Raw genomic sequence first — 14638 nt, 5'->3', positions numbered from 1 at the left:
CGGGCCAGCAAACAGCTTCCCGCCCGCCCACCCCATGTAGGATTAGTCACAGTGAGCCGGGGGTATGTCCTTGCCAATTAAGTTTGAGGGGTTATGTTTAAGGATGGAGTAAGTTAATTATGTTTGCAGGTCTAAACCTCCCCTGCTTCAAAAGGTTTAAGATTAGGTTGCCTGAGGTCTCGTGCCCATCGAGCGTGGATAAGGTCAGCTGATGGCAGGCATTGGAAGGATGTTTTTATGATGAGGGGGGAGGTGAGAGGAAGTGGTGATTAGGAACCACTGTATGTTTATTGGCAAGGACGGTTGGGTCTCTGTATAACACTATATGTTGAGTTATATATGTATATATGTTAATGTATGACTATTTATATCAATTTGGTTACAGAAAAGAAGATTTTAATAAAGTTATGGATGTGTTATACAGTAATGTTCATCCATACTAAGTTGTCTGTCGTTATTGGGGGGTTGAATGGGGTTAGTTATGTTTATGTTGCATCGTAATTCCCCACTACGTACATACATTTGTATACCTCAACCGGTGTTAGAAATGAGGTCTGCCTTTGTTAAATTGTCATCTTGAGGTATTTTATTTGCACTATGTTTCATCTATGCAATGAATATTTCTTTGACAAGACATTGCTAATTTTTACCCTCTTTATTACAGGCCTACCGCATACATCTGTTTCGGCACACTTCAACTGACTTGTTCATATCTATAATTTACACCATGCTATACATGCATTTACGTTACAAGAATAGCACCGAACACAAAAATATATTTTATATATATATATATATATATATATATATATATATATATATATATATATATATTAATATATACACTCTGAACAAAATTACAAATGCAACACGTGTGTGTGTACATATACATATACATATACATATACACACACAAATTTGATCTTGGTTTATATTTATTCATAAAAGGTAATTTTGATTTTAGTTTATTAGTTATAAGCACTTTAATAATACCCACTTATGTCATTTAACCAATCTTGGCGTTAGGACCTATACTCACATCAGATCGAGCAGTGAGAGAAGTGGAACACATTTGGAATGCACACACCATCACTTCCACATGAGTGGAAGGTGACTTATAAGCACACGAACCCTAGCACCCGGAATGAAATGGAACGCATACTTGGAACACATGACATCTTTGCGCGTGCTGTACAATGTCGGAAAGCCAATGGAAGCATGGATAGATCAATTAAGAGGGGTTTATAAAAATATGGTGGGCAGGAAGGTTTATATTTATGCTTCACTTGTACTTTCTGCAGAATTGTCCCCAATGTGGGATGAAATGCATAGGATTGCTATTACTAACCAATGAGTAAGTGAATAAAATGTATTTAGCACTTGATCTTGCTTATGTTTTATCTGGTTGCACCTCACAGATTTTCAACTCCATTTGGACAATATAAATGAAATAAACACTCCTGAAACAAGCACTACTCTGAATGCTCTCTTTTGACTTGCATATCGTGAGTGGCCAATTGATAAAACCTATATTGTCTGTTATAATTTTTAACTTCCTTAGCAGGATCACCCCTATATATATGTTGTAGATTTGAGGACATCTTCAGGGTAGAATCTTTGGAAAAAAGGGAAGCTCATTGTAAAAGTAACTTTTTTGTATAAATACACCCCTAGCATCCCCTGGACACTTATACTTCTGCCAAGAGAGTGTTGGGCCCTAAAATATGATATATATCCATCCATGTGGCCTTTGTCACTGATTATAGCGACTGACCTTTCATTCCTTTCACCTCTGCACCGCTTTTCCAGATTAGGAGAGGTTAAGGCGGTTGGTTGTGCCACCTTATGGTAGTTTTAGCCCTGAATAAAAGTAAAATGTGTAAGCCATTTGGGTAGAAATCCTGTCAGGATGTAAGAGGAGAAATATTGTATTTGTAGGAATATCTTAGAAACCCCCAAAATTTGACTATTTCAGAAAACCAGCTGTTAGAGCAAATTGGAAAGGTATACATCTGAGTTAAAACCATAATCCCTGGATATTTTTACTATCTAGACATTGACGTGGGATAGTAGAATTTACACCTTCATTTCTCAATTAGTAGAAGCACCATCTATAATGGTTACTTATATGGATCTGGTAACTGCTAATAATGTTGGCTTCTGGGGATCAATTGTGAATAGTTTATAATATAGTATAATATGGTATCTGTTTTCAATTTGTAAAAGCAAGTTCAAGAGGAATTCAATAAAAAGTTTAAAAAGGAAAACCAATACAGAGAGCTTTCCACATTTACTATTATAGAATGCCAATATATTCCACATAGCTTTATCTTATATTCATTATATTATAGACCAACAGAAAGGTACAGTTATGGTAAAAAGGGAATTGTTGAAAATGTGATGTTCTGTGGAATGTCTTACAACAACCTGGAACTTTGTGAATATGACTTTCACCTTCACCTCTTTATCCCAAATGTTCTCCCCTTTGGTTTTTCATCTCTATTTAATTGCCTCAATCGCCCCATGTATCCCCACCCATAATAGTGTGTTATTTCTTTTTTTTCTTTCTAACCTCAGACCTTATATTTCAGATCCTTTAAAACAGTATTAACACCCAGCACTCCCAAGCAACCAAGTCCTGCAGAATGTACAAGTAATATTAAGTCTAGATATGGTAGTATAATATGGCACAAAAAAGAAAGATTTGAGGAAGAAATGGATACCAACGACACCAATTACTCCTATTTTTCATATGCTTATTAAAGGGTCATAAGAAAAGGTAACAAATGTAAAGCTTAACCTTTTTCCTGACGGAGGCCGTACTGCATCGAATATAGAAATTCTGTATTTTATTTCAGTTCTTGAGTTTGCAATATATTTAAGATTCTGTTTAGACTTATTAAATTTAAAAATGTGAATTTAAGGGAGATTCTATACAGTTTCTTGGATTGAATTTCTTTGAATTTACCCCATCAGAATTCTAATATCTGTAAATGAAATAAAATTAGCACAAGAAACAGTCACACCAAGATTCAGTTTATAAAAACAATAAAAACAAACTGCCGTTTATTGGACAACAAAATCTGTTAATATGGGCGATGCCAAAACATAATACAATGGGTGGTGGGTAATTTGAATTCAATGGATTACAGAATTGAATTCAGTTTAATATTCCAAATTAACCAGCTAACTCAGTTGTAATGCAAATACTTTTAGAAAAAAAATGTGCATTCAATTTCGTGTCACACCCATCCCTTTAGTCAATTAAGTTGCAGACAATAATTATTGCATATTCAAATAGTTACTATTGTATTTTAGTATATATCTGCATTTTTTTGTCATGTCTAAAGACATATTTGAGTTTTCAATAATCACTATACCGAGCATTGTGGACCCCATTTTTGATATCAAGTATATTTATATAGAATTTAGTAAAACATGTTTTCTGTTCTCCTCAAAGTTTATTAAATGGTCAGGAATGTCTCAAACTCCTAATTTATGAGGTATTTAATAATAAAAAAAAATGTTCCTACATAAAGTAGGCCAGTAATATGTCCACCTTTAAAATATTAAAATTGATCTGTTATCAGGACTCGAGTCCTGCAGGAATGAGTGGGAACGACGTTCCTGCACTTTCCTCAGCAGGAGCGCCGTTCCCGTTACTAGTCCTGCAGGACCTGCCCTTTGAGTAGCAAGTCTCTCTGATGCTCAGATGGTTAAAATATCCTTTGGAGGCAGATATTTCTGTAACATGTAAGTCACACCATGGTTACAAATAACTTAAATCCAAAGCTTTGCAGCATTAAATACAATGCATCTTCACCGGTATTAAAGTTGGAGTTTGGAATGTGCAGTTACTGTATGTGATACACTGTGTATCCTTACAGTGAACTTTCAGAATTGTGAATCCACTGATTGATAAGACATTCTAACTCAGACACACTTTAACAATACTGACACTATACTGAAACTGCAGACACCCCACTCTTACCTCTAGGAGTGTTTGGCTGACCTGCAAAGATGAAGAGAGATAGTTAGTTTCCACTTACTTGAGCCAAGCAGATGCTAGCAATACTTAAGGCTAGGACCAGAAGAGGGGGCATCCACTCTGGACAGTCTGAGCCATAGTACAACCTATGGCTAGGGAAAAAGGCTGAGTATCCTTCCCTCTGCCCGATTATGGGACCCACAAGAAAAAACCCCAAATGAATCAGCTAACACTAGCCCTGGAGAAAGTCTCAAATCCTTATGTTTATTAATAACCTAGGAAGAGGGCAGTGATGTTTAAGTTAAGCTTGGACTATGGGATGGGAGGAAATAATGCTACAGGTCTTTTAACCCTTCAGGTGGAGTCTCCAATGCAACATGTGGTGTCAAACTCAGCTTTTACATACACAACCCTGGCTTAGGCAATGGGTTACTAAACCTTAACCCCACTCTCTCTAATAGGTAGCAGATTATCATTTTTACTGCAATATTCCCACGCAGACACCATCATGATGTTTTTTTATTATCAATAACTTGAGATCATGGGTCCTGGTCAAATGTCCACATCATTTGCATACTATGATATAAATAGGACTGCATTTATTTTATTATTGTGTTGGGCTGTGAAGGGCATTAATGTTCAACATCTGGATCTTTAATGGATACATTTAATTTGAATGAGCCTTGAACTTTTAAACATGCAATAATTAGTGTAATAGGCACACCACCAGCAGTCTGACCTCAGTGCAAAGTGACATGTAAGATAGAAAATAAGGGTGCAAGTGGTGTAGTCAACCTACCACTTTAAACATTAAAACATCATGAATAGAAGATTGAGCATATAAAAAAAATTACATAACCATGGGCAATAATTATTCTGAAAATAGCTTACAAGTATATGCTATATATATATATATATATATCACGGTATGAAGCCAATACAACAGTTACAATTACAGCAAAATAATTTTAGAAGAAACATCATGTACTGGATAATAAACAATTTCAGAAATACATTCCACTAAAGTGTCAGCTAAAGTTGATGTCAAAGCAAAACTGACAAAAGGGGTGGACCTTGGATGAGTTCCCACACTTTTTCTCCAGGACTTGACCCCTGTCTGTTATAATGATATATAATCTATGTTTTTCTGTTACCCAGTATCCATACGTCAGATATCGTGTATCCATCCATGCTTTAAGTTTCACTGACTGATGCAATACTAGGCCTGATTTAATACCATGCATTATAGGAATGCTGGGCACAGTGAAAGAGTTCAAATAGCAATGTTACCATGGGGACCAGGACAAGTTGCCAAAGACTGAAAGAGTGTGAATTGCAGATAAGCTGGTGAGGAGATTCAAGGAATTTCCATAGGAAGAATTCTAGAGGTCATCATGCCCAAACTCCAATTTTGGATTTCCTTTCCATTTACACAAGATCCACTCAATTTTAAAAAGGAACAATTGCCTGTAATGGGACAAATGTTAGTGTAGCTGGGTGCATGCTCACGGTCATTCTTAGTGTAGTGGTACTATAAGACAGGTATAGCTTTTGGTTAACTCTGTATATAGATAAAAACTGTGGGAATCAAACAGAATCTTCATAATAAAATGTATCTTTAATCACCTCCTAAAGTATTACTTCCAAATTATGTTTTAGGTTAATATTTGCTCAAAAGGAAACAAAAAGTGAAAAAAAAAAAGAGTTAGCAATTAATTGTAAGTTATGCAGCATGAATGCACACCCTCCATAATAATTGTGTGAGTCATTATGAGAAGTCATACTCACCCACCCAACAGCCCCATCCTGATAATCGATGGAATATACACACTATAGGGTTCATGCAAGATAGATTAGGAGCTTCAAAAATGAATATTACTTGGGGTAAAAAAAAAATACCAATATGTGAAGAAGTATTGGATAGTTTTAAGTCAACAACACAATATATGAGATTTATAGCAGGTTACAGCTGGTAGAATAGTATGGTTTAATATATAGGCAGGTTATAGAATAAAAGGTTATTTTAAAGCCAGTTGGTTGTCTTTACCACAGTTAATTATTGGTGTTATATTTTTAAATATATATTTTACTTTATCTTTAAACAGAAAAATAGGTTTGGTGGGATAACAAAAAAATTGCATATTTTTTATGCTGACTTGTTGACTTTTGGTTAATAAGGAAAGGTTTGTTTAGCGATTTACACGATATATTGCAATGTGAAGGACAATCAAAATTTGAGGTCAAATTTATATTTTGAGAAACTATAGACCAATTTCTAATCATAAAATCTAATAGCATAAACACAATATTGCAGTACTCCAGTTTAATAAATAATGCATCTTTCAACCTCCACATTTCTTAAAAGGTAATTATAATGCTAATAATGCAAATAGAACAGATACTGTAGTGTCTGTTTCTAATTAACATATTACATATAATCTCTTTTCTCCACCCACTGCTTGAACACTGTCCAATAGAAATCTTCACACCTATTAACATGACAAAGGCTATTGGTGGGATACTCAATTTGCATTTAATTAAGGGAGGGGTTTATTGTTTAGTCAGGGCAGTTCTCCTATAAAAGACCATTAGCAGGCTTACAGCCTTCAGAATTTGTCTTCTTGTTGGTTTAGCAGGAACCTCTTGAAGACTTTGGACTCTAGGAGACAATTTCCACGTGTTGAACTTTTGAAAGATCACTTTTTCAATATTCCAAAGTGATATCTCAACCCAGAGTTGATAGTAATATTGTAAAGGTAAGATCTACACTTCCTTATAACCTGATACAAGATGTTTGAATGGAGTGTGATTATTTTGTTTTTTTAACACATCATGGTGACAGATAAGTTGCAAAGAGTAGGTTAAAATCGTAGAGATGGAAACGGTCTACAGCTCCTCTAGTTTGAAATTTTGGTTATTTTGCTATACAACAAGATTTGTTTATAGACAAACTTTCTATTTCAGTATTCGGTTAAACAATTAGATATTCAGGGAATAAAATGTACATTATTATTCCTGTTGGATGAATAACATTTGGTTCTCCATGTATGTTGGACTAAATGTCACGTAAGTCTCAATCACGCTATAGGTTGAGAGTTGTATTACACAGTAGGTGGAGAGAAATGTTTTAATGTGTAGCTTGGTTTGTAAAACTGGTTCTGTCCTTTAATTCATAGCATATAATTCATTTGGGGTTAGTCAGGACACTCTGGATCTGGAATATTAACAGGTGATTTCTGAACGTTGGTTCAAAATTTGATTTGGTTAAAACAATTAAATCTATTAAATACCGTTTGAATTATACACTATAAATATATATATATATATATACACACACAATTTGGATTATTAAAAACGATTATTAAAAGTGCTACCTACTTTTACATTTAAGGTCTTGATATTATACACACAGTCCATCTGTTATACAGTCTCTCCAATTGTATTAAAATATTCCTCAGGTCTATTAACACACCCTATCAATGCATTTTGCTGTCTTTTTACCACTTTCTGGAGGCATATCTCTCCATGGATCCACTCTGAATAACTGATCTATTCCTCTTCCAGAAACTACTAGAGATACACTGTATCATGCTTTCATTATTTCTTTTGTGTTTGCAACTAATCTTTGGCAGGAGAAAAGGAGTGGGAGAGAATTGTTCTACATGGAATGGTCTGAATTGTCTTGTAGTTTAGGTTTCCACACATCATAGCTTTAGATTGCAATGTTTTAAAAAGATTACAAATCTGTATTCTGATTCAGAACAGCAAAACTATAATTTTGGTAAATGTACAGAGGATGCCAACACATGGGATATTAGCATTCACTGACAGTTTGTTAAACATGTTATAGCAAAACATTGGTTAAATATTAGCATCATTAGTAATGAAGATTTATCTTTACTTATAAAAGATTATTAAAAAAAAGCAGTTTTTAAAACTAATGTTTTGCACCCTCAGGTCTACGCTTCAGATCTGAGTAAAGATCCTGCCTTCCAGCTCATTGCAATGGAAAATACATCAGAAAACCAAGAGATCCAGATGATTCCAGAGCAGTACCAGGTTCTTGAAAAGCTTGGAGAAGGGACCTTTGGTCAAGTTTTACTGGCTCATGACAAGCTAGCAGGTACATAGTTTGAATATCCCCAAAGCCTTTGGCACACGTGGGTTTATCTAATAACGCAATATCTAGAATAGTTAATGGCTATAACAACCTGTAATTCAAGCAGAAATTTCACTTTTTGCACAACCTGGTAGCCAACAAAGTTATGTTATTTGTCTTTTTATTTACATTGTATATCCTGCTGCACTGGCACAGCTAAAATAGGCAAATGAAATTAATTTCCAAGTGTCGCATGCACGCACGATGCACCTGGAAATAAATACTGGAGCACAAAGAGAACGGTCTTAATAGTATTAAACATCCTCATGCTACTCCTGACACATTAATGTTACTATAGTTGATTGTATTCATGAAAATTGTTTTAACAACCGTCTTGATAATTTTTACTAGGTCGATCAGTGGCGCTAAAACTGATGAAGAAAGAGAAAACCCACCAAGATGCCTTTGTCAAGGAATTCAAGGTTGCGGTCTATCTTTCTCATCACAGGGGGATCATTACTACCTACCCCTACTTCTTTGATAACCTGCACAACTACATCTATGTCCAGGAGGTGGCAACAGCAGGGACCCTTGAATCCATTATTGTTGAGAAGGTAAGAAAAAGCTAAACAATTGCTTTGGAATAATCTCAGTGGTATTTTTAAGCAGATTAGTAACAATGCATGGTCTTGTTAGAGTTTCTATGCTAACTTAGGCATGGGCAACTTGATACCCTATGTACTATAACAAAATCTGGCAGAGGAGATTTGATGGAATTTTATATAACCAAGAACAGGAAGGCAACTGCTTACCAACACCTGTTCTAGCTGCATCTTAGTTTGGTTAAATAATTATCAATGTTCAGGTTGATTTCATTTAAAGTTTTAATAACACAGCCATCTCCATAAAAAGTTCTAATTACGTTGTAAACTCTTGCCTAATATTGAAATATTAGAAATATTCTGTTCTGTGTTCAGCAGCATATATCCTTGAGAACTGGATGTATGACATACATTGATAATTAAACATGTAAATCATTGCTTACAACAAAATAACCAATATTTGAGAAATACTTTTGCTAGAGGAGAGTTTTCAGCTGATTTATTAAAATGTTTTTGAAAATGATATTGGTAAATGTGTTTATATTTTTCTCTACTGGATATTTTACTGAAATAATTGTTTTTCTAATCTTCTAGGTTGGGTTACCAGAATACATTGTGAAGCGTTGTGCTGCTCAGATCTCCGAAGCATTATTTTTCATTCATAATCAAGGGTTGGTGCATAGAGACCTGAAACCAGACAACATCTTGCTTATGGATAAAGAATGCCACAACATCAAGATCGGAGATTTTGGTCTAACAGAACGTTTTGGTAGATTCATCCCATCGATGTCTCATATAATACCATACATGGCACCTGAGCTTTCTATTCTGGAACCTAACCAGTATCTACACTTGAGTCCAAGTATTGATGTCTGGGCATTTGGAGTCACCCTGTATGTAGCTCTCACTGGCTGCTTTCCATGGCTGGAAGCTGTAAACAGAGACCATCAATTCCAGATATTTGCAAGCTGGAAAACATATGGCGAGTTAGACGTTCCCCCTGTTTCCTGGCAGGGTTTCACCAGGGAAGCATTGGTTATGTTTTCCAGTTTACTTTCAATGGATCCTTCCTTTAGAATGTCTGGTGGCATTGTTTACAATTACCTGCATGTACCATGGAGATACAAAGAGCTGAATATTAATAGGTGAGAGGTTTAAGCTCTTTGTCAGCCAAGGACAGGAAGCAATAGCAATGGCAGAGCTTACAGATGTCATGACACTTATACATGGATATCAAGTGTAGTAAAAGGACCTCAGGTCTTTGAGGATGCCATGTATATGAAGGTAGGTTTGTATTATTTGTGTATTTATAAAATATTTTACCAGAAATATTTAGATTTCTAGCATTTTTCTGCATGTCCTGGGCCCACTAACCCTACATCGTTACAACAGGGTACAATAGAATTTTCAAAATAATATTAATACATATATAAATTTAATACAGAACAGGTAAGAAATGTAATCAACCATTATTACAGGTTCATTCTGTTTTGAGATATGTAAAGAAGGATTTCTTAAAGGATTTTAGGCTGGGAGGGGATTTGATAGTGTCCGGAAGGTTATTCCATAATAGCAGTGCTCTGTAGGAAAAAGAGGAACGTAACATTTTTATTTTGTATTTAGGTAGACTACTTAAAGTACTGGTACTGAATCGGAGGTTATAGAAGGTGGGAACAGCCGGGGAGAGCATTCTGCTCAGGTAGGGTGGGAGCTTTCCAAAAAAGCTCTTAAACACAAGGCTGAAACGATCAAGGTTCCTGTCTGAATTCCAGCAATAGCCAATTTAGCTTTTATTATGTCACAATGGTTGGTCATGTCATTACAGTGTAGCAAAAAGCACCAGGATGAGTTTTACAATGTAGTAAGTTTATGAAGGTGGATTTGTGGTACAGGTGCATACACTACATCCCAATATATGTATACCTGTGTGTCTTAACCATCCTTTATCCCCTCTCATCCATTTTTAAATACTTCTAAAAATCTGCTTAAGGAGTAATCACATTACCCATCATTTCATAAAATTTAAATACATTTTTATACAATCTGTCCAATAATTTAACATATACCTTCGCTCCCCCCCCCCCCCTCCTTTTAGCTTTATTGGGGGAAGGATTATGTAACATAATTGGATATACCCATTAAGGAAGATTTAGTTATGAAAGAATGCATCCATATATAAACCAGTTTATTCAGGTGTCTTGTGCGTAAATTTGAATAGAGTTAATTTATATATGAATTATGCTTTATACTAGAATTTTCATATATATTTTTTTATCTTCTCATTTTTTTCATTAATAAAGTATTTAGATTTGAAAAATGTTTAGTTACAAGCACTTTAATCATACCCACTCTTTCCCTTTTTTCTACATGCCCACTGAATGACTTGAACAAAGGACTACTCACAGCCGATCGGTGAGGTGGAACGCATACATCATCGCTTCCATGACATAATTATGCGAATGGGTGTGGACTTGCAAGCACACGGGCTTGGGCACACAGAACAAAGTGTGATCACATCAAAAAGGGCAGAGCTCTGAACTGAATAGCAGTAAATCTGAGACGGAAACAAAAAATAGTTGATCCATCAATGCTTTCTATGGCTCCTAAGAGGGGTTTATATGAGACTTGAGGGTCTTGACATCCTTCTCTTGCCAGATTATTCTAGCTGGGTACTTTATGACCGGTAGGGTTTGGATCTTGTTCTTGCCATTCAGCTGGGACTTCAAGACCTGTGACTCTCTGGAGGTACTTGGATGTTGCTATCCTCCTTGCCTCTTCCTCGTGGTTGCCATATGCTTGTGGTACCCCCAGGTACTTGTAGATATTCTCCACATCTCCTATTCAGATTTCTGGTACTTGAAATCCTTCTGTCCTGATCTTTTCTTGCTGTCACACTGGCAATCCGCGGAGACTCCATGCCCGGTCAGCATTACAGCATGCCTGCACTTGATCAGCACGGACACACTAAAGCTATAAAATCGACCTCTTGCCTGGTCTTCCTCCGGTCTCCATGCTACACTGCCGGTAATCACACTGGCATTCTCACGAATGCTGGCCGCTTCCAATTTAAAGGAACGGCCTCCGTTTTACACTGGTGAAGCAGACGTCTCCAGGTCACCGTAACCAACTAGAGCCCTACCTGGGCTAATTAAACTCCCTGGTCCATTTGTTTGATGCCCTGTCATGGTTTCCATTTGTTTGGTTTATCTGAGAGCACGTTATATATTTAGGGTAATTCTGGCATTTTAACCTTGGCTTGTCAACTTTTCTGCTTTCTATTGTCCCTGACCTTTGGCTATTCTTTGTTTATTCTGACTTCTGTATACTTGATCTTGGCTTGTACTACTCTATTGGTGTTTAATCCGGCCATTCTAAGGTTTGGTAATAGGCTTACTGTCTTTTCATATTTGCGATCCTTGTCGGATCCAATCTATCCTTGACATTACGACAGTACCATTATGGATCCTGCCAATATAAGCCAGCAAATGACTACCTACGAGATCAAAGTAGAAGAACCTGATCATAGGATGGATCAGTTTGCTCAGGCACTTCAAACTTATGACTCTCCAGCCTGCAGTGTCTGAAGCCTCCTACTATAAAATCCCTTCTATTAAGTTGACACCTCCTACTAGGTTTAGTGCTGAACCCCTCTCGAATGTCGAGGATTCTTTAATCAGATTGAGTATCACTTTGAGGCTTCACCTAGGTCTTTCCTTCTGACCGAACAAAGATTGTTTTTTTTTTATGAAACAATTGACTGGTAAGGCTTTAGCTTGGGCTAACCCTTTGTGGGAAAGTGAGAGATCCATAGCTTATAATTACAAGGAATTTGTCAGAGTTCAAGCTGTCTTTCGAACCTTTAGGGAAAGAAAAATCTGCTGCGAAGGCTTTGATGCGCATAAAGCAGGGTAATCGTACAGTATCACTATGCCATCGAATTTCGAACTTTAGCTCACAAAGTCAACTGGACTAATAGTGGCTTGGTTACAGCATTCACAGAGGGACTGTATGACACCATATTAGACAAAACCGCTGCTAAAGCTTTAACAGAGGGGTTAAACAAATTTATAACGATGGAAATGGATAAAAGGCTCAGAGAAGGAGAAAAAGATGAAGAGCAAACCTAAGCATTTGTTTATTTCTTTGGCTCCTCATTTTTCTCTTCTGCCGTGATCCTGAACCTATGCAGTTAGGTGTAACTAAGCTATCAGAGGCTGAGAAGCAATACAGGAGAGGTGAGGGTTTGTGTTCTTTGTGGCAAACGAGGTCTTCTACGATGAACATGACCTATCCGTCCAGAAAATGTACGCACCTAAGGACCATTAGGGGACCAGCCTTAGGTGTTATGAGGCATAGTAGGGGACATGTACATAATTGATTCCTGCTTCCTATTTCGCTATCTTAGGGAGATGCAATTTTTAACAACAAAGCTCATAGATTTTAGAGCAGCAGAAAATTTCATATAGAAGCTGAATATACTCTTGAGTCATGCACCACTAAGAGGCAGAGCGACACCATTTGGCCGTTGAGGCCATAGATATTTGACCTCTAAGAAATCCTTTTATTAACCAAGAGACATGTTCCATAAATCTATCAATAGGTGTTTTACATAAGGAATCCATTTGTCAGGTTATATCCTCTCCATCCTGTCCGGTTGTCTTGGGTTTCCCTTGGCTTTCTTTACACAGCTCTCATAGTGATTGAATTCCGAGTGAAGTATTATCTTGGGGTGATTCACGCAGGGAAAGAGACATACACAACCAATCAACTATTATTATTATTAATGTACCCACTGCCACACCTTTATCCATGGAAATACCTTCCCAATATATGTCCGTTAAAGAGGTGTTCAACAAGATTCATGCTGAAACGTTGCCACCACACAGACCTTTCGACTGTACCATTGATTCATTGCCTGGTACTACTAGAGGTAGTGTGTATCCACTATCCCCATAGGAAAGTGTTATAATGGATGAATACATACAGGAATCCCACTCTCTAAGGGTTTCATACGTCACTCCTCTCCTGCTGGAGTGCTTGTTTTTTTCTTGTTTCTAAGAAGGAAGGTGACCTGAGGCCTTGTATTTTATTTCATTACAGATTATCTTTGATTTAAATTTTTATTTTTATATTTATTTTTATTTATATTTTTATTTACATGTATTCTTATTTTTATAATTACCATTATTTTTCACACTTTATTTCTTATTTTTTATTCTTATTTTATATGTTTTTTTTTTCCCATTATAGTTTTAGTATATACATGTATTACTACTTGGACAGTTTTCCCATTGCAATGAATGGTTAACATGTATTTGCCTGGGTAAGGGAATAAGTGTCTATTTTCATCTCCAAATGGATTTTAAATGCACTCAGTTGTAAGAACACTGGTTTATTCTATTTTATTTCACTCATTTTTTTTCCCCCATTTGATTTTTTCATACATTAGGCTTATTTTTCCCATAGGGGGAAGAAAAACTGGACACTGTCCCCATGTAAATGGCTATGATAAAATTATCCCACTTATACAAGCAGAAAAACATTAACTATATATAAATGACTAAGTTTACTCTTGTAATACAGACATAAAAAGTCATATCGAGGGTGGAACGCAGGGCATAGCCGTATGGCACGCACATGTCATCATAATGCTCTCAGGAAGGACGGCGCACCGGAAATGACGCAAGGAACCAGGAAGTGAATGCTGATCAGACCAGGCAATTTGAAAATCATTAGAGAAGATTTCGAACAGCTGCGTTATTCGTGGAAACACCCAAGGTTCCAACAATCAAGAGCCATTTATAAAGAGAGACTCAAGGGGGAGGGTTATATTCTGCTTTAAAGTAAAGTATTTTGTTACATTTGTTAAATTATTTTATTGTTTTTTGTATAATGTTGCTACAAATTTTGGGTGAAACATGTAGGATTACTCCTAAGGAACTTTTGTAT

At 36.2% G+C, this 14638-nt stretch overlaps 1 protein-coding gene across 1 annotated transcript in view; it reads left to right on the top strand.

Annotated features, from left to right (window-relative positions):
- LOC134609318 (serine/threonine-protein kinase SBK1-like) overlaps positions 1 to 14638 on the top strand; it is a 34129-nt gene that overhangs the window by 19187 nt on the left and 304 nt on the right. The window contains exons 2-5 of the mRNA XM_063452998.1: positions 6652 to 6665; positions 8048 to 8111; positions 8499 to 8701; positions 9284 to 9834. Coding sequence (XP_063309068.1) covers positions 6652 to 6665; positions 8048 to 8111; positions 8499 to 8701; positions 9284 to 9834 — 832 coding nt within the window. The remainder of the gene's footprint in view (positions 1 to 6651; positions 6666 to 8047; positions 8112 to 8498; positions 8702 to 9283; positions 9835 to 14638) is intronic.

This window comes from Pelobates fuscus, chromosome 4 (genome assembly GCF_036172605.1).
Source record: "Pelobates fuscus isolate aPelFus1 chromosome 4, aPelFus1.pri, whole genome shotgun sequence".
NCBI classification, from domain to species: domain Eukaryota; kingdom Metazoa; phylum Chordata; class Amphibia; order Anura; family Pelobatidae; genus Pelobates; species Pelobates fuscus.
Note: the sequence above shows the minus strand (reverse complement) of the source record. Positions and strands in the feature narration are given on the sequence as shown.